The following is a 19,411-nucleotide window of genomic DNA, read 5'->3' as shown; positions in this document are numbered from 1 at the left end:
ACTTCTGAAAAAGCAAACATAACTTTGGCTGATGTGAAAGCTGATCTTCTCAAAGAGTCAACGAGGCCGGAGAAATCCACCTGGGAAGAGGCAGAGACTCGCAAGGGACAGAACTTCATCTATGGCATAAGACAAGTACCTTCTCTTAGAAAAGCGTGAAGAAGGGGTGCAAAACGAAGAGGAGAGAACCATCCTCGGTAATCTAGCAGAACCTAACGGGTGCCTCAACATAAAAGCAGAGCCAGGCAAAGAGGGAGCCACTAGAGAAAACAACGACGGATAACTGAATAAGAAGTGTCTCAGCAACGAAGCATAGGTTGACGTTGGTTGCTCTTGAAAGTCATCCTTGTCTTCCTCCAACAAAGCTGAAGGGGGTAAAAGTGGAGTCTTGAGAGATGGAAGGTTTCCTTCAAAAGAGCTAAAATACTAGTACAGAATACCAGAATACATACAGTCGTTTCACTTCAATATTATACATATATATGAAGTTATATTAATATAACAATACCACTAGAGAAAACATCACAGTAATCTTGAAATATAATGCACCTTACCCATAAGTAAGGGCAAGCTAATACTTATCCAATGTCACTCTAAAGTCTTTTACACAATAACTCAGAAATATTTAGCGATGATGACGATAATGGAAATAACGATGCAAGACAAACACTATTGCAGTTCTTGCCATAAGTTAGTATTTTTACACATGGCATACATATCCAATTTTTTAATATAGTAGGGGAATATCATCATTTACTCCATGAGTGGAGGTGGATCATCAAGATCTCCATTCTCTTCATCAATACATTCTGGATGAGGAATGGCTAGTCTTGAAGCCTTGGTAAAGGCAAAGGAAGAAGAGGTGTAATGAGTGGGAGAGGCTTGGTATTTGGGTTTAACCTTCAGATATACTCTATGATTTCCGTTTTTTTTTTTTGCCTTTGCATTTCTTTAAAAAATAAACAACTGTTTCACCAATTTCTTTCACATTTAAGGCATGTATTATCATGGGGATCAATATCACTAAATAGTCCATGAATAGTCAATTCTTCTTTGACATCTAAAATAACCTTGTTTTCAGGTACTGCTACTTCTGGGTCTGGTATAAGATCTGTTTGAGTTACTTTTGTATGAAATCTTCTTGGGTTACTTCCAACAGGTTACTTTCTTTTAAATCAGCATGGATGGTACAGTAATCAAGAATTCGCCCACATCCACATCTTCACACCCTTTGCCACTCATCTTATTTGGCATAGTCACTACAACTACCATTTCATTGACAGGCTCTGTACTAAATCCAGAGAAGTCTTTGACATTTTGGCCAAATTTTCTTCCAAAAAGTTGATTATCACAGCTTTCACAGCTCTTTCAATATCTGAAGCATAACAAACAGCATAGTTTCCACATCTCCATTACATGTTCTTTAGTGCTGTTATCTTCTATAGCCTCAAAAATTCTTTTCATAGTGTACCAAGTGTAACGAACCTTAAACATCCCAATTACAGCAATCTTGAGGTCTGATTGGACATTGTAAGGTTGGAAAGGAAGAAGACAACGTCAACACTTTTGTAGTTTATCTCATGAGATTTTCTGTGGTCTGGCATTGTCTACAATCAAAAATACTTTAAAGCTAGTCCCATACTGTAAAATATCTTCTGGCTTCCAGAACAAAGCACCAAATGAAACCACTCTAGGAAAGAAGTTCTGGTAGTCCAAGCCTTCTCATTATGCATCTTACTACTGGCAGTTGGAATTTATCTCTCATTATCAAGGTTTGGGGATCAGCAGCTTTATAAGTCAAGGCTGACCTAATCATAAATCCAATGGCATTAGCACAAAACAACCGAGTTTATTTTTCTCTTCCTGCCTTACTCTAGTACAGGCGACCCGCGGTTAACAGCGCAATCACTCAACGGCGAATCGGTTTTACGGCGGTCATCAAAAATATTCATTAAAAAATAAGGCATTTTAAAGGTATCTTTACGGCACAATTTTCAGTTAACAGCGCCGCTAGCGTAGTTGTCTAACGAGTTCATACTTTTGTAGAGATGCCGTTCAGACCATAAAGGTCATGCAAATTATATTAACTAATTTTATGGAGAGTTATTACGTAGGTATTAGGGTAAAATATATGCCTCTGACGCTGTTCTATGCCGAAAATATCGAGTTACATAAGTGCAAATTTAGCTATGGATGTTTCGATTTATAAATATTCATGCTTTTGTTTAAAATGTGTATGAAAATGTATCACGTGAAAGGTATTTTTATTTCTGTACAGAAATATGGTACAAAGGCAGCTTTTAAAACTACTCTTCACGTTATCATATACGATGTTTTTTCATGTTCTTTCTTGTGAGCCGCCGCTTGCCGCTCTTCCGAAAATATAGATTTTAAAAAAGTGCAAATTAGCGATCGATGTGTTGATTTTATAAATGTTTATGCTTTTATGTTTAAAATGTGTATGAAAATGTATTACGAATAGGGTATTTTTATTTCTGTACAGAAATATGATAAAAAGGCAGCTTTTGAAACTGCCCTTCAAGTTATTGACTACGATGTTTTTTCAAGTTCATTCTTGTATGCCGCCGTCTGCCGCTCTTCCGAAAATATCGAGTTAACAAGAGTGCAAATTTAGCGATCGATGTGTCGATTTTTTAAATGTTTATGCTTTTATGTTTAAAATGTGTATGAAAATATATTACGTAAAGGTATTTTCATTTTTGTACAGAAATAAGATACAAATTAAGGCAGCCTTTGGAACTACGCTCCATGTTGTCAGGGGATGTTTTTTCATGTTCGTTCTTGTCCGCCAGTTCCGAAAAATGCATTGTGTTATTTTATCAATAATGCATCTTTCCCATAAATCCTTTAAAAATTTATATATTATTTCACTGTATCCAAGAATATTGTATTTATTCTCATATTATTGTATTTTAAAATACTACGGCAAATTTAAGCCAGTATTCCGCGGAGCAGCCAATGTTGTGGTTTGAAATCAGCTGATGAATACGAGTTTGTTTCACCATAACGCAATTCTGAGAGAATGCTCTTGCTTCTAGTTAGCATAAATGAACATCTAGATACTTGACTTATATGAGACAAAGTTATTTTTCCTTATACAGCGTGTTTTTGGGTGGAAATATTTATTGAATGTCTCGTTGTGCATGTGAACTACTTTATTTTTCGTTAACAGATTATGTTGGCGGCATGTTTATTGCGTAAAAAATTACGTGATTCCGTTCGCAATAATCCTTTATATCATCGTAATACGAACTTTACGGTCGTGAAACCAACAGTAAAATGTGTTCTTTCAAGTACAGTAGTTTTGATTAAAATGATTTTATCCCAATTTTATCTAAGGTTGTGTTTGATGGCATACGTTTACTGCAGTTTTATCCTTGTTGCCGATGTACAATAATAGTCATTAGCAGCTTGAACAGTTTTCTCAGCTTCAGTTATAACTAGGTTTAAATTTAACAGTATATTTCCCGATTGATCTTTAATCTATATTGATCTCTGATCTATAGTGAGTAAAGTTATTACATTAACCCTCTTACGCCGAATGGACGTATTAAACGTCGAGTCAAAATGTCTCCCGTATGCCGAATGGACGTATCATACGTCAGCTCAAAAAAGTTTTTTTAAAAATTCGCGGAAAAATACTTATAGGCCTACCAGCCGAAAACTTTTGAATCACGCGCCTTGGGGGATGCTGGGAGTTCACGGATCAAGGCTTGTTTTGTTTACAATTGCTACGCAGGCGCGCAAGCGCGAATTTCTTTCTTATCGCACTAAAAAGTATCAGTGACACATCTCAAAAATTATTTCGTCACTTTGACATAATTTTTGCACCATTTTAAATTATCCTTTACATGAAGTATTATATATGAAAATGTGCGCAATTTCATGTAAAATACAACAAAAAAATACTCATGATTGTAGCTTTTATCAGTTTTGAAATATTTTCATATAAATAACGATAAGTGCAAAAATTTCAACCTTCGGTCAACTTTGACTACCGAAATGGTCGAGAAACGCAATTGTAAGCTAAAACTCTTATATTATAGAAATATTCAACCATTTGCCTTCATTTTGCAACAAATTGGACATCTCTAGCACAATATTTCGATTTATGGTGAATTTATGAATAAACTTTTTCCTTACGGTCGTGCGATAACTCTTCCGATAAATTTTTTCGTGCGATTGTCCTAATGTTTGCACCCTTTTAAATTTGCTGTTACATAAAGTTTTATATATGGAAATGTGCGAAATTTCATGCACAATACAACAAAAAACAACCCATGGTTGTAGCTTTTATCAGTTTCGAAATATTTTCATATAAATAACGTTAAGTGCAAAAATTTCAACTTTCGGTCAACTTTGACTCTACCGAAATGGTCGAAAAACGCAATTGTAAGCTAAAACTCTTATATTCTAGTAATATTCAATCATTTACCTTAATTTTGCAACGACTTGGAAGTCTCTAGCACAATATTTAGATTTATGGTGAATTTATGAAAAACAAAAAACATTTTCCTTACGTCCACGCTGTAACTCTTTTGTGCGATTTTCGAAATGTTTGCATCATTTAAAATTAGCTGTAACAAAGTTTTATATATGAAATTGTGCGCAATTTCATGTAGAAAACAACTAAAAATGATTGAAGGTTGTAGCTTTTCTCTTTTTTTGAAATATTTGCATATAAATCACGATAAATAGAAAAAAAACCATTCGGTCAAATTTAACTCTACCGAAATTGTTGAAAAACGCAATTGTAAGCTAAAACTCTTACGGCCTAGTAATATTCCATCATTTTTCTTCATTTTGAAACAAATTTGAAGTCTCTAAAACAATATTGTGATTTATGGTGAATTTTTGAAAAATATATTTAACTTCATTCCGCGCGCCGATTCGCGGCCGCAAGTCTCCGAAATACGTACATCGCATTATCCAATATTTGCTCCTTTTCATATCAGCCGTTTTATAGAGTTTCATATATCAAAATGTGCGCAAATTTAAGAAAAATACAATAAAAAATAATAGAAGGTTATAGCTTTTTCCATCTCCGAAATATGTGCATATAAAAAAATATATATATAAAAATTTCGACATTCGGTCAAATTTAACTCGTCCGAAATGGTCGAAATCTGCAATTCTAATCTAAAACTCTTACAGTACTGTAATATTCAATCATTTGTCTTAATTTTGAAACAAATTGGATGTCTCTAGAACAATATTTAGATTTACGGTGAATTTTTGAAAATAACATTTTTTTATGTCCGCGCGTTACGAATTCATACATCATTTTGTGATAATATTTTTCCGGTGTTGCTTTTATTGTTTTACAATGTATTATAGATCAAAATGATTGCAATTTAGTGTACAATACAACGAAAAAAAAAAAAGTAACTCGTTAGCTTTGACCGTTTTTTTGCACAGCGTGATTTGAATACAATTATCTATGAATTTTTTTTTTCGCTACCATATATTGCATTATTTACATATGATAATGATATTATTTTTCATTTCTGATGATTGCATACTAAACTTCAGGCAATGACAAAAAAATGAGCCAAAAATGAACTCTTAATCTTCAAAAGTAAGCGCGCTGTGATTTTTTTTTAAAATTATTTTTTCCGCTTTCGCGCTTACTCCAAACCGGCGCCGGCATACGGGAGAGGTTTTGATTTTTAGGGCTTCGGCGTAAGAGGGTTAAGATATCCCAGTTCTATTCTATACATAACGCCATTTATAACAACTACGGTAATGTTGTACTGTAATACGATGATTGAAATACAAGCCAAACGGATGTTATCCACTTCGGTTGTACTTAGAAAAAAAAAAGTCGTTTCTCGTTCGGTTGTTCATGGCTGTACAAGTTCACGCAACGAGTATAACGTTAAAACCATACTTTCATCATTCTCTTTTGCTGTTATTGAACTTATGTAACTAGAAGATGGATAAAGTTAGGCCATTGTAATTTGATCTCTCATGAAATCGGACTATCGTAAGACTAATGATCGTAACCTGAACACTACAGCTACCTATACACTGTATAAACTTTATTATATCTTTACATACTCTAGACATCCAAATGTACTGTACAGTAAATTCTATAGTACTATACTGCATAAATATAATTTTACTTATTGCACCGTTGTGGGATTACGGCGCCTTTGACAGGTCTAGAGTTTCAAAAGAAGGTGTGTGGTGGCCGTAGGCTTTAAGATCGCTTAGCGTCGAAAATCGCTTGGCGTCAGCGGCCAGGAACGGAACCCCTGCCGCTAACCGAGGGCCGCCTGTAAATATTCTTTTTGTCTTGATGCGTTTTATTAATACTGTTTGGAAAGTGTCCTAGTCATAGGGCTGCTTTTCCTTTAAACTTAACATATCTTTATTAAACTAGCCTTTGCTTTCATTCAAGTCTACATAGCTAGATCCTTAACCTACTTGCCTTATGGATTCATATACTAAGGATAAGTCCTTTACTTGAATCCTATCTGAACCTATTTTATATCACTCCTACTTTTGAAAAATTATAATTTGTAATAAATCTGTGCAAGTATTCATGCAAGTAAGGCATTCCTCCAGTTACTAGCAATCCGGTTTTATGGGGCTTGTCTATAGCCATAAAATCAGTGATTTTTGACACCATAATGCGCCAAGTTCCGGTTATTAGTGGAGATAATAGTTATGGCACCAATACATACCTAACAAAGGTGCCATTAACAGGTTATTGATTTGTAAGTAAAGTACTGTATTTCAATAGTACACCTAACTAATAAACTTAAGTACTTAATGTATCTATGGCTTGTTAAACTTTTTACTCTTTATTACAGTTCTGGCCAACAAAAGTCACCTTTGGTGCATAAAAATGGCTGCAAAGCTCCCAAAAATATTCCATTTAATTGTTGATGAAAATTAAAAATTAATCAAACCCATGAACCTGAAACTTGTAAATTTAAGGGCCAACTGTAATCTGAAAATAAGACATTGCATTGAAGTTAACATTATACTAGTTGCTAATAATATATTGAGCAACCATAGCAAAATATGCAAACAGGAAAACCCAACATATCTCAAGAGACAGCAATAACTAACCTGTGGTGTGAATGCAAAGATTCTGTCCTGGAGAGAATACAGTTTACTAGTGGAGAGAATACCAACATCCCTACTCTGTCGTCCTGAAAGACCTAATTTTTGGTTGCGTCCTGTGAAAGCAGATTTTATGACAATTTGGCAGATATTCACAGATAATCAGAAAAATCCAATGTGACCCAATAATCATTAAAATATCAAGTATCATTAATTAATCTATTAAAATATGGAACTCAGTGTTGGTGAAAAAGTACATGAATAAATACCAGTTACAACTCTAAAAATAAGTCAATCTGGACATTCTTAACAAATGCTAGCAAAAATGATGTTTTTATAATAACATTAAGTTTTATATATAATTAACAAGTAATTATAATGCTATAAGTTCCCAACTTTCATGGCAGCTTAAGATTAAAAAATTGTGCTGGAGCTCTATTGTTTTGGAGTAAGTAACTGACCCTGTTCACTTTCAGGGAAGCTTAGGTACAAACTGGCTAACAGCCCAATTCTCTCATGCTCTATGTCCATGAGAGGGGAGGAGGGAGGACTCCAATCATGTTGTCCTTACTTAAAAGTGAAATGGAAAGGTTACTTAATTTTTCTTAAAAGACTATCTCATAAGAAATGTAATTACAGTTATATTACTATTATTATTATTATTTTTTTTTTTGGCTCTATCACAGTCCTCCAATTCGACTGGGTGGTATTTATAGTGTGGGATTCCGGGTTGCATCCTGCCTCCTTAGGAGTCCATCACTTTTCTTACTATGTGTGCCATTTCTAGGATCACACTCTTCTGCATGAGTCCTGGAGCTACTTCAGCCTCTAGTTTTTCCAGATTCCTTTTCAGGGAACTTGGGATCGTGCCTAGTGCTCCTATGATTATGGGTACGATTTCCACTGGCATATCCCATATCCTTATTTCTTTATTTTCTTATTTTCAGATCTTGATACTTATCCTTTTTTCCCTCTCTTTCTCTTCAAGCTCTGGTGTCCCATGGTATTGCGACATCAACTGAGTGATACTTTCTTCTTGACTTTGTCAATCAACGTCACGTCTGGTCTGTTTGCACGTATCACCCTATCCGTTCTGATACCATAGTCCCAGAGGATCTTTGCCTAATCGTTTTCTATTACTCCCTCAGGTTGGTGCTCGTACCACTTATTACTGCAAGGTAGCTGATGTTTCTTGCACAGGCTCCAGTGGAGGGCTTTTGCCACTGAATCATGCCTCTTATTGTACTGGTTCTGTGCAAGTGCCGGGCATGGCAGCTTGGCTATGTGGTTTATGGTTTCATTTTTCGTATTGCACTTCTTACATATGGGAGAGATGTTATTTCTGTCTATCGTTCTTTGAACATATCTGGTTCTTAGGGCCTGATCTTGTGCCGCTGTTATCATTCCTTCAGTTTCCTTCTTGAGCTCTCCCCTCTGTAGCCATTGCCATGTGTCATCGCTGGCTAGTTCTTTAGTCTGTCTCATGTATTGTCCGTGCTTGGTTATTGTTGTGCAGTCCTCTGTTCTGTCTGTTTTCATTCCCCTCTCCTGTCTCTGTACATTTCTGGGTCTTCGTCTACTTTTATTAGTCCCTTCTTCCCATGCACTCTTAGCCACTCGTCTTCACTGGTTTTCAGATATGCCCATGCTCTGTTTCTCGATGTTGACACAGTCCTCTATACTTAGTAGTCCTCTCCCTCCTTCCTTTCGTTTTATGTATAGTCTGTCCGTATTTGCTCTTGGGTGTAGTGCTTTGTGTACTGTCATATGTTTCCTGGTTTTCTGATCTATGCTACGGAGTTCTGCCTTCGTCCATTCCACTATTCCTGCGCTGTATCTGATTACTGTGGCACTGCCCATGTGTTTATGGCTTTTATCATATTTTTCCGGCGTTGAGTTTTGACTTGAGTATCGCCTTGAGTCTATGCATATATTCTTTCCTGATCGTGTCCTTCATCTCTTGGTGTTTTATATCCCCTCCTTCCATTATTCCCAGGTATTTGTATCCTGTCTCATCTATGTGTTTGATATTATTATTATTATTATTATTATTATACGTATTTGAAAATATTAATAAACATGGTACGTACATACATGTACCATAAAAATTCTTTCATCTCAGTGAGAGAGAGAGAGAGAGAGAGAGAGAGAGAGAGAGAGATATTTTCAGTATATCCCCTCACTGCCAAAATGACAGCACTTATTAGAGACACACTAAAATGGCAACACTCCCCTACCCTTGCAGTCAGGTTTCTTGACATTTCTGACAGGCTCACCCTTCCCATTCTTTCCAAGTCAGGTAAAAAGAAGAGGGATGATATGTAATCCTTTAAAATTTTACAAAATTTATTAATTTAAAACTAAAATCTTACTATTTCACTTAAGTATTTTCTTTAATGAATGATATTATTGTTGTTTGCATTAATATTAAGATTTGAAAATTTGTAAATCAATTATTTATCATATGAAAAAACCTACATCTCAGTAAGAGAGAGAGAGAGAGAGAGAGAGAGAGAGAGAGAGAGAGAGAGAGAGAGAGAGAGAGAGAGAGAGAGAGATTATTCTTACTTAATCTTATTGAACTTACTTACTAAACTCGGAAACGCTACTTCCAGAGCCCACAGTGACTAGGCACATACCAAGCGCAAACAAAGCATCCCAATCTGCTTTTGTGTTCATTGTTTTTTGTGCCTTTTTGTGCTTTTTCTATTCAAGTAAAAATGATATTGTTATGATACAATAAAGTTTGTTCATACTTACCTGGCAGATATATATATAGCTGTATTCTCCGAAGTCCGACAGAATTTCAAAACTCCCGGCACACGCAGTGGTCGGCCAGGTGGTAGTACCCATTCCCGCCGCTGGGAGGCGGGCGTCAGGAACCATTCCCATTTTCTGTCAGATATTTCTAGTGCCACTGTCTCCTGAGGGGAGGTGGGTGGGCACTTTGATTATATATATCTGCCAGGTAAGTATGAACAAACTTTATTGTATATAACAATAACATTCATTTTGTTCATGAACCTTACCTGCCAGATATATATATAGCTGAATCCCACCTTTGGAGGAAGGGGGAGACAGACTCGGATTTTGGGAAACAATTCCATTTACATGATTGATATCTTGGTTCCTTACCTGTTAGCATAGCTGACTTCGTGAGTATCGTCACCCAAGTCTGCTTCTGCTTTACTAGAGACTCCAGCAAGGTAGTGACCTGCGATGCTGTTTAGTTCTAGAGGATCTGTCAACGGGGGCGTGACCACAAAACAACTAGATCCTACATTATAGACCTCCAATTTTTTGGGTAATGCATTCCTAGAGGTGCCAGCAAGGACGTGACCTGTGTAGCTGGTGCGCTCTAATGAACTGTCACGGGGAGCGTGACCACAATGTGACAGATCATATAGGTGTTGATTAGACACCGAATGCTGTTTAATGCTTCACTGGAGGTGCCAGCAAGGACGTGACCTATATAGCTGGTGCGCTCCAGATGATTTGTCAACGGGTACATGACCACAATGTGACAAAAAACATTTTACCCTATTATGAGGGCGAACGCAAAAACATTACACCTGACCTAGCCTATCTGGTTAAACTTCGTATAACCAAGGCTAATGAATGGAAGTCCGCCTAAGGGCGGCCGAACCCAAGACCCACCAAATAAACTAAACCACCTAAATAGAATATAAACTAAAAATAAAAATAAAAAGAAATAAATTAAAAAGTCCAAACTAACATATTATTTCCTAAATGATAGGAAGAGTGCTACTCTCTGCTACCCAATATAGTGTCTGCTTGGCGACATATGGGCCCAAGAGCAACAGTTCTCGTATGTAGTCCTCAACCTCCCGAAGGTAGTGAGAGGCAAACACTGAATTACTACGCCAAAATGTGGCATTCAAGATGTCATTAAGTGCCATGTTCTTTTGGAAGGCTACCGACGTAGAAATAGCCCTCACTTCATGCGCATTCACCTTCAACATTTTCATATCACTGTCTTGACAGGATGAATGCGCTTCCTTGATGGTGTCCCTCAAGAAAAAAGCCAAAGCATTCTTCGACATTGGTAAATTTGGCTTCCTTACCGAACACCACAAGTTATCCGAAAGACCCTCTACAATCCTTAGTCTTCTTTAGGTAGAATTTTAGAGCCCTCCCGACAGGGCACAGAACTCTCTCTGGCTCGCGCCAAATGAGTTTCGGCCATGCCCTTTTCAATTTCGCCAAGGTCCTAGGCCAAGGGTTGGACGGATTTTCATTTTTTGCCAGGAACGTTGGGCTCAAGGAACAAACTGCGTTATAACCTTTAAAGCCCACGTATTTGCTAATCGCTTGTACCTCGCTGACTCTCTTCGCCGTCGCCAGAGCAGTCAGGAAGATAGCTTTTCTAGTAACATCCTTCAGGGAAGCTGTGATGCATAGGTTCGAATGGACTGGACATGAGGAACTTCAGAACTACATCCAAGTTCCAAGACGGCAACCTGGGTTGTTGAACCTTCGTTGTTTCAAAAGATCTCAAGAGATCGTGAAGGTCTCTGTTGTCCGCCAAATCCAGGCCTCTGTGCCTAAAGACAACTGAAAGCACACTCCTATACCCCTTGATTGTAGAGACTGCAAGTTTTAGATCCCTTCTCAGATACAAAAGGAAGTCAGCAATCTGGCTCACAGAGGTCGTGGTGGAGGAAATGCCGTTCTTCTTGCACCAACTCCTGAAGACTGCCCACTTCGATTGGTACACTGCATTGGATGAAGCTCTTCTTGCACTGGCGATAGCTTTCGCCACTGACCTAGAAAAGCCTCTCGCTCTGGCCAACTTTTGGATAGTCTGAATGCAGTCAGACTCAGAGCGAGAGATTTCTGTGGTACCTCTCGAAGTGGGGCTGTCTGAGTAGATCTGTCCTTACTGGAAGCGTCCTCGGAAGTCTAACTACGAAGGCCATGACCTCTGTGAACCAGTCTCTCGCCGGCCAGAACGGGGCGATCAAAGTCATTCTCGTCCCTTCCGACGCCGCAAACTTCCTCATGACTTCCCCTAGGATCTTGAACGGGGGAAAGGCGTACAGGTCCATTCCCCGTCCAGTCCCAGAGAAGTGCGTCTATCACCACTGCCGCTGGGTCGAGTACTGGGGAGCAGCTACAGTGGAAGCCTCTTCGTTCGTGGACGTCGCAAAGATGCCACTAGCGGACGTCCCCATAACCCCCACAGCTCTTGGCATACCTCCTGATGCAGAGTCCACTCGGTTGGCAGAAGTTGACCTCGTCTGCTGAGGAGATCTGCCCGGACGTTCTCTACTCCTGCTACAAACCTTGTAAGGATCGTGACGTCCAGTGCCCTTGCCCACAGCAAGATCTCCTTTGCCAGTGCAAAAGGGACCGAGACTGTGTTCCTCCCTGCTTCTTCAAGTACGCCAGAGCTGTGGTGTTGTCTGAGTTGACTTGGACTATTCGATGGAGAGACTTTTTCTTGGAAAAACTGGAGAGCTAAAAAGATGGCTGCCATTTCCTTTAGGTTTATGTGCCAGGACACCTGTTCCCCTCTCCAGGTGCCTGACACTTCTTCCCCCCCTAATGTTGCTCCCCACCCCGTGGTGGACGCGTCGGAGACAACACTAGGTCGGGGCTCTGAAGCTTGAGAGAGACGCCCTCCGACAACTTCACTGGATCTAGCCACCATTTTAAGTGATGTTTTACCTCTTGAAATTTTTAAGATCATATCCAGATTCTTCCTTTTTTCTTTCCAATTTTCCTTGAGAAAAAATTGTAGCGGTCTGAGGTGCAGTCTCCCCAAGGAAACAAACTTCTCCAGCGAGGAAATGGTCCCCAGCAGGCTCATCCATTCCCTCACCGAGCACGAATCTTTCCTTAGGAAGGCTGTCACTTTGTCTAAACATTGCTGTTGACGTCCCTGGGACGGAAAAGCTCGAAAAGCCACTGGAATCCATCTGAATCCCCAGATACAAGATGGATTGGGTTGGAATCAGATGTGACTTTCGAAATTCACAGTAGTCCCAGGGACTTCACCAATGATAAAGTTGTTTTGAAGATCCTTCCAGACACCGCGTTTGAGTGGAGGCACGAATGAGCCAGTCGTCCAGGTACATAGAGACTCTGATATTTGCAAGATGAAGCCACCTCGCCACGTTCTTCATTAAAGTCGTGAAGATCATAGGGGCAGTGCTCAATCCGAAGCAAAGCGCCCTGAATTGATAAACTGTCCCTTTTAGGACAAACCGAAGATACTTCATCGACTGTGGATGGATGGGGACGTGGAAATACGCGTCTTGAAGGTCTAATGAAACCATCCAATCGTTTGGTCTTAAGGTCCCAAGAACTGACTGAGGTGTCTCCATCTTGAATTTCTGCTTCTGTACGAACCGACTCAGACTGCTCACATCTAAGACTGGTCGCCAACCTCCTGACTGTTTCAGCACCAGGAATATCCTGTTGTAGAAGCCTGGAGATTCCAGGTCTACGACCTGTTCCACCGCTCTCTTTTCCAACATCTGCTCGAGCAGATCGAAAAGTATTTGTTGCTTCTCCTGATGGTAAATAGGGGATAAATCCTTGGGTGTCGTGCACAGTGGGGGAGGTTTCAAGAAAGGAATCTTGTACCCCCGCTTGATGACGTTGAGCGACCAGCTGTCCGCCTTCCTTTCCATCCAAGCTTTTGAGAATAGTCAAAGCCTGGCTCCTACTGGTGGCTGAAGGATATCTGGTTCATTCTTTCCTCTGATCTTAGCCGAGACTGCTCTGGAACGTGTACTTCCTCGAGAAGAGTTCTCGAGGAAACTCCACCTCGAAAGGGCTTCTGCTTCTTGAACGTTGCGCCCGTGCCGACGTAGAGAAGACAAACCGTACGCTTTGCCGACTGAGCTAGGAGGTCTTGGGTAGCCTTCTCTTGTAGACTGACAGCCAGATCTTTGACCATAGCCTGAGAAAAAGATGGCTCGAAGAGGCGCATACAACAATTCTGCCTTTTGAGAGATAGAGAACCGCCTTTGCAGTAAAACAAACAATAGGCCGCTCTCTTCTTCAAAATCGAAATGCAGAAGTGCGAAGCCAACTCCTCTGAACCATCCCTGACGGCCTTGTCCATGCACGCAAGCACGCTGGACAGCTCCTCGAGGCTAAGCGAATCAGGACTACGCGACCGGTTATCAACACCCCTAAACACCAATCCAAAAAGTTGAAAACTTCTATCGTACGGAAGAGTCCCTTCATATGATGGTCCATCTCAGAAAGGGTCCAGGGCACTTTCGTCGTCGACAAAAGGGATCTCTTCGGTGCATCTACCAAGGTAGCGAAGTCACCTTGGGACGATGAGGGGGCTCTAAAACCTATCTCCTCCCCTGTCTCATACCAAAGACCTGCCTTACCTGTCAGTCTTGAAGGGGGTAGGGCGAAAGCGTTCTTGTTTCGGGCTTTTCTTGACTCCATCCAATTCTGCATTTTCTTAAAAGCCCTTTTGTTGATAATGAAGTAGCCATCTTCAACAATCCTGGAGTCTTGATAGCCTTAGACGATAGCAATTGTGAAGGAGGCGACTGCGGGGCTTCAGTTTAAACTTCTCTTCAAAGGAGGTTCGAAGCAATTGAACCAAAACCTGGTAATCTGAAGATACTGCTGATGATTGTTCTTCAGTTAATTCCTCCGACAAGTTTTCTTCTTGAGATTCATTACTATCCTCCGAATCTCGGCGAATGTCTGAAGAACATTACGTCGTGCGTCCAGCTGCGCGCCATGCCTGGCGTCAAGACGAGCGTCCAGAGCCGAGAATCCTGCCGAGCGTCACGCTTGGCATCCAGCCCGAGCGTCCCGCCCCCGGCGTCGAGCCGAGCGCCCAGTCGAACGTCAGGCCTGGCGTCAAGTCTCGCTGCCGCCTTAACGTCGTGCTCTGCAGACCTTCGTGCACGAAATCTGGAAGGCGAGGTACAGGAGAAAAAGCGAGGCGATGAGAAGGAGACTGCCTGGATCTCTTGACTGGCAGTTTATCATCCTTCCTCCTGTGACGTGAATTATCATCTTTCTCTGCAACTAATAAGGCAATTTGATGTTGCAAATTCTCAATCTCTTCGATTTAGGCTGATCCTGTGAGAAGACGAGGGGCGAGGGGAAGCCCTCCTCCTTCTCACATGGACCGCCACAGGTATATCCTTAGCGCAAAACCAGGGCGCTCAAAAGCATTGTCGTCAAAAGACATCCTCTCCGGCGACGATCGCAACACAGAAGAAGAGAAAGGACGTGAAGCGTCTTTCTCCTTAGACCAAAGGTGCCGGTCGCCTGTGCGACATCTTGCACCTTTGCTCTCTTTTCGGTGGAGAGTCTTCGAATTGTTCTGGAGACGACCGCAAAACAGAAGGGGCTAAGGGATGTGCAGCGTCCTCCTCTGAGGAATCAAAGGAAAGGCGGCGGCCGCTTGTGCGACATCTATCGTCTTTGTCCTCTTCAAAAGGGCGCGACCGCTTCCGAAAGCTCCAACCGCTGCGCGGGGAGGACGATTCTGATGACGAAAAACACTCTTTCAAGATCCGTTTACGAACTTTGGAAGCCTGGGAAGCGCCCCCAGGTCTTGCCGAAGGAACGTCAGATCGTTTGTCCGACCCCCTTCCGCAAAACACTTGGAGCATTATCACTACACACCACTGCACTATTAACACCTTCTAATGCTTGCACTTTTGATTCCAGGCTACGCAAAGATTCAAGAATCATTGATAGGGTATTACCCTCCACAGACAATAATGTAGGGCCCGAAGGCATCACAGGTTTAGGAGGGATAAATTCCACTGGATGTGTAACTGGCGTTACACTCCTTCTTACCCTATCTCTTTCTATTTTAGACACATATGATTCATACGCCTTCCAAGCAGAATCAGACATACTCTCACATTCATTCAAGCAAGCGATCATCAAACACACAAACATGTTTCCGACAATTCGCGCACACTGTATGAGGGTCAACCGAAGATTTCGTAGCCTCACCTTGCATTCTTCCACACCACATACTCTGGCGCTAGTCGAACTAGATCCAGACATCTCAAGTTTAAGGAAAAATCAAGCCAAATTCAAAATCAATCCACAATTAGCGTATGCCTAACCACCGATCCAAATCAAATAACCAAAAAATCAATCGGGATACTCAAGGTGACCAAAAGAGTTCCAAAATCCAATGACGGAGGTGCAGAAAACACTTGTTGGCTGCACCGGCGACAGAAAATATCTGACAGAAAATGGGAATGGTCCTGACGCCCGCCTCCCAGCGGCGGGAAATGGGTACTACCACCTGGCCGACCACTGCGTGTGCCGGGAGTTTTGAAATTCTGTCGGACTTCGGAGAATACAGCTATATATATATCTGGCAGGTAAGGTTCATGAACAAACTGCTAAATAAGCCATTATGGGGCCAAAGAAAGTTCCAAGTGCCAACCCTTCTGTAAAAATGGTGAGAAACAACATAAAATGACAATTTGTCCAAAATTGCATTTTTCCTAACTATACAAACCTGAGGTCCTTTTACAATAGGAAGGTACTAGCGGCAGCTGGATAGGTCGTAAGCTTTCGAACAAGGGGTTCGGTAGTTAACTGCTTGTCCGACAGGCGCGCGCGCGCGACTGGGAGGTAAACAAATCACTTTTGCTTTTGGCCCAAGCAAAAAATGACAATTTGTCGAAAATTGCATTTTTCCTAACTATACAAACCTGAGGTCCTTTAACAATAGGAAGTAGCTAAGCGGCAGCTGGAACGGTCGTAAGCTTCGACCAAGGGAAGACGGGTAGTAACTGCTTGTCCGATCGTCGCGCGCCCGCTGCGACTGGGAGGTAAACAAATCACTTTTGCTTTTGGCCCATGCAAAATACGCAGAGTGAGGGGTGGCATGAGGAGGGACTTTATGTTAAAGGACCTCAGGTTTGTATAGTTAGGAAAAATGCAATTTTTCGACAAATTGTCATTGTTTCCGATAACGTAATACAAACCCTCGGTCCTTTAACAATAGGAAGACTCACTTCTTGGTGGGAGGAATCTGAGTCTTTTGATGAACAGACTGGTGTTCGTCCATCCCTGGAATGCCTCCCTGGTCGTAAGAGCGAGGGAGGGATCCGAAGCCTCTTGTCCGATTTGATCGGGGGTGTGCACCGCAGGATCAATGGTCAGACCTCTGGGCCGGAGTACTAAGAGAGAGGCAAAGCGTATCTCTTCGTACCAGCAAGCAGAACTTGTTCCTGTTTGCAAGAGGCAACATAAAGTATGGGTTGTCTCAAGCTGGCATCCACTTCCTCCCCCTTGTTGGAGGAAGTGGTGGATATACGCTCCTATCCCTAGTGAAAGGGATAGGATGGGGCTCTGTTGAGTAGCTCACCTGCATCTTGTCCTTATCCAGCAGGGTGACGACGTCCGTGTCCTCTAACCACAGGTAGAGGGGAAGAAAAAGAAAAATGGGAAGAGGAGCCAGTCACACTCTCATTCACCATCCATTCTTACGGTCACACCAGGACTCGATGCTGTTCAGCCTGCGAGGGTCTGGGTTCGCTACACAACGTGTTGAGCAGCCACCACGGGTCCCCAAGGAAAAAGATCCAAGGACCTGTGGGCAATATCCCGAAGGTAGAAGGAAGGGCATGTGGTCTGGTTGGACCAGGACCCCTGCCTTCAGTACCTGCGCCAAGGAGAAGTTCTTGTGGACAAGGGCAGCATCTCCTTCGCATCGAAGGCGGTGAAGTCCAATTAGGGAGGGGATTGTGAACGACTCGAACCAATCGTCAGGGACGAAGGGTTTCTGAGTCTTCGCTACGAAGTTCGGTACGAAATCGAGCGTCACGGATCCCCATCCCCTGGGTGCCTGACTTCGCAGGAGAAGTCATGCAGTTCCTCAGAGGAAAAGAAGGAAATAGTCGCATGACCTATCCCTCTTCTCTACTTCGGTGATGTCAGTACCCATACTGGTCTGTCCGTTTAGCAACGAAGTCTCTCGCATCCTCCTATCCCCATGCAGCGAAGTTCTCGGTAGTGGATAGGACACCGACACTCCATTGGTGGGTGTCAATGGTATGGGTACTGTGACAAGCTATTTAAAACGCAGTAATGGTTGCTGTGTAACAAACCGAACTAAGTCAACAGCGTAATTCGTAACTGACTCGGGGGCGCTCTGACAGCTGCCGACTGGACTGCGTTCGGTAGGAGGCAAGTTGTCAAAGCATCCGAGTAAGTCACGTGAACCTTCGCCTTTAAAGGGTTATGCGAGAGAACCAAACAAATGATGTATTTGTTTGTCACCAATGCGGACAGCGAGGTGATGATTCTCTTAAGGCATGTACCCAACAGGCGAAAGTCAATTGCCTTCTAGAGACCGAGGTCCCTGAAGGTAAACATCTCATGTTTGTTGAATCTCAGCTAAGGAGAAACAACACTATGTACCGTTGAAGACGAAGGTAGATATTGAATGCAACCTACGTCTTCACATATGAATCGAGAGAAGGATCTCAAGATTCATAACCTGTGCTTACAAATGACTGAAAACGCTACCCGCTATTTCATTGCTGTCCGGTGAGAAGTCGTAGTTGCAATGAAAAGCGGGGGCGTTCTCGGTAATGAAAACACAGGTGAAAGCCGCCTGAAGAACTGCTTCTCATGGGCTGAAACATTTGGAGGTAGAGCTGTCAGGTCGGAGAGTAGGCGATGTCTTCTGACACATCTTGTAATTCGGGTTGAACAATGAACAATTGTACACCTACGAATACGAGATATTTTGAAGACAAACTCAGATGTCTGCAAAATCATTCGCATTATCGCAGTGCGATGCAGCGGGAGACTTGTACAGACTTCTGTTACCGTGCGGTAAACAGAAAGATGAAAGAGTCCAAGAGATATCTCTGTTGAAAATTCTCGCAATGTCGAAGGCGATGGAATCCAGCGTCACCGCAGTAGATGGTCCTTCATTATTGCGAGAATCCCCGTTAATCAGAGACCTAAGTCCATGATTGTTAGGCAGAGATACGGTTCGGTAGTCAATCAAGCAGGGGAGAGAGAGACATACATGACCGTGAATCTCGGAGGCCCAGCTGATACTGAGCTGCTATGAGGCAGTTCAATACGCAGTGGTTGAGCCTGCTGACTCGTCATCCTGAGTTGCCAGGTAATCCATTATTCCACGAAGGAATGCGTTCGGTCTAGAACTACCGAGCATAAAAGATATGCTCGGGCAATTATATTTTAGGCGAAACGAATTTCGGTAAATATAAAAGTTGAAATGGTGTTGTCGTGACAAAAACCATAAGTATATAAAATTGAAACTGAAAACTCCTGGGAGGTTGCAGGCAACCCC

The 19,411-nt window shown here is 41.7% G+C and overlaps 1 protein-coding gene across 8 annotated transcripts in view; it reads right to left on the bottom strand.

Annotated features, from left to right (window-relative positions):
- LOC135226965 (probable phosphorylase b kinase regulatory subunit alpha) overlaps positions 1–19,411 on the bottom strand; it is a 349,374-nt gene that overhangs the window by 254,129 nt on the left and 75,834 nt on the right. For all 8 annotated transcript variants that reach the window (XM_064266663.1, XM_064266662.1, XM_064266664.1 and 5 more), the window contains exon 10: positions 7,102–7,211. In XM_064266663.1, coding sequence (XP_064122733.1) covers positions 7,102–7,211 — 110 coding nt within the window. The remainder of the gene's footprint in view (positions 1–7,101; positions 7,212–19,411) is intronic.

This window comes from Macrobrachium nipponense, chromosome 15 (assembly GCF_015104395.2).
Source record: "Macrobrachium nipponense isolate FS-2020 chromosome 15, ASM1510439v2, whole genome shotgun sequence".
Classification (NCBI taxonomy): Eukaryota; Metazoa; Arthropoda; class Malacostraca; order Decapoda; family Palaemonidae; genus Macrobrachium; species Macrobrachium nipponense.
The sequence above is the reverse complement of the archived record's forward strand: the minus strand, read 5'-3'. Positions and strand labels throughout refer to the sequence as shown.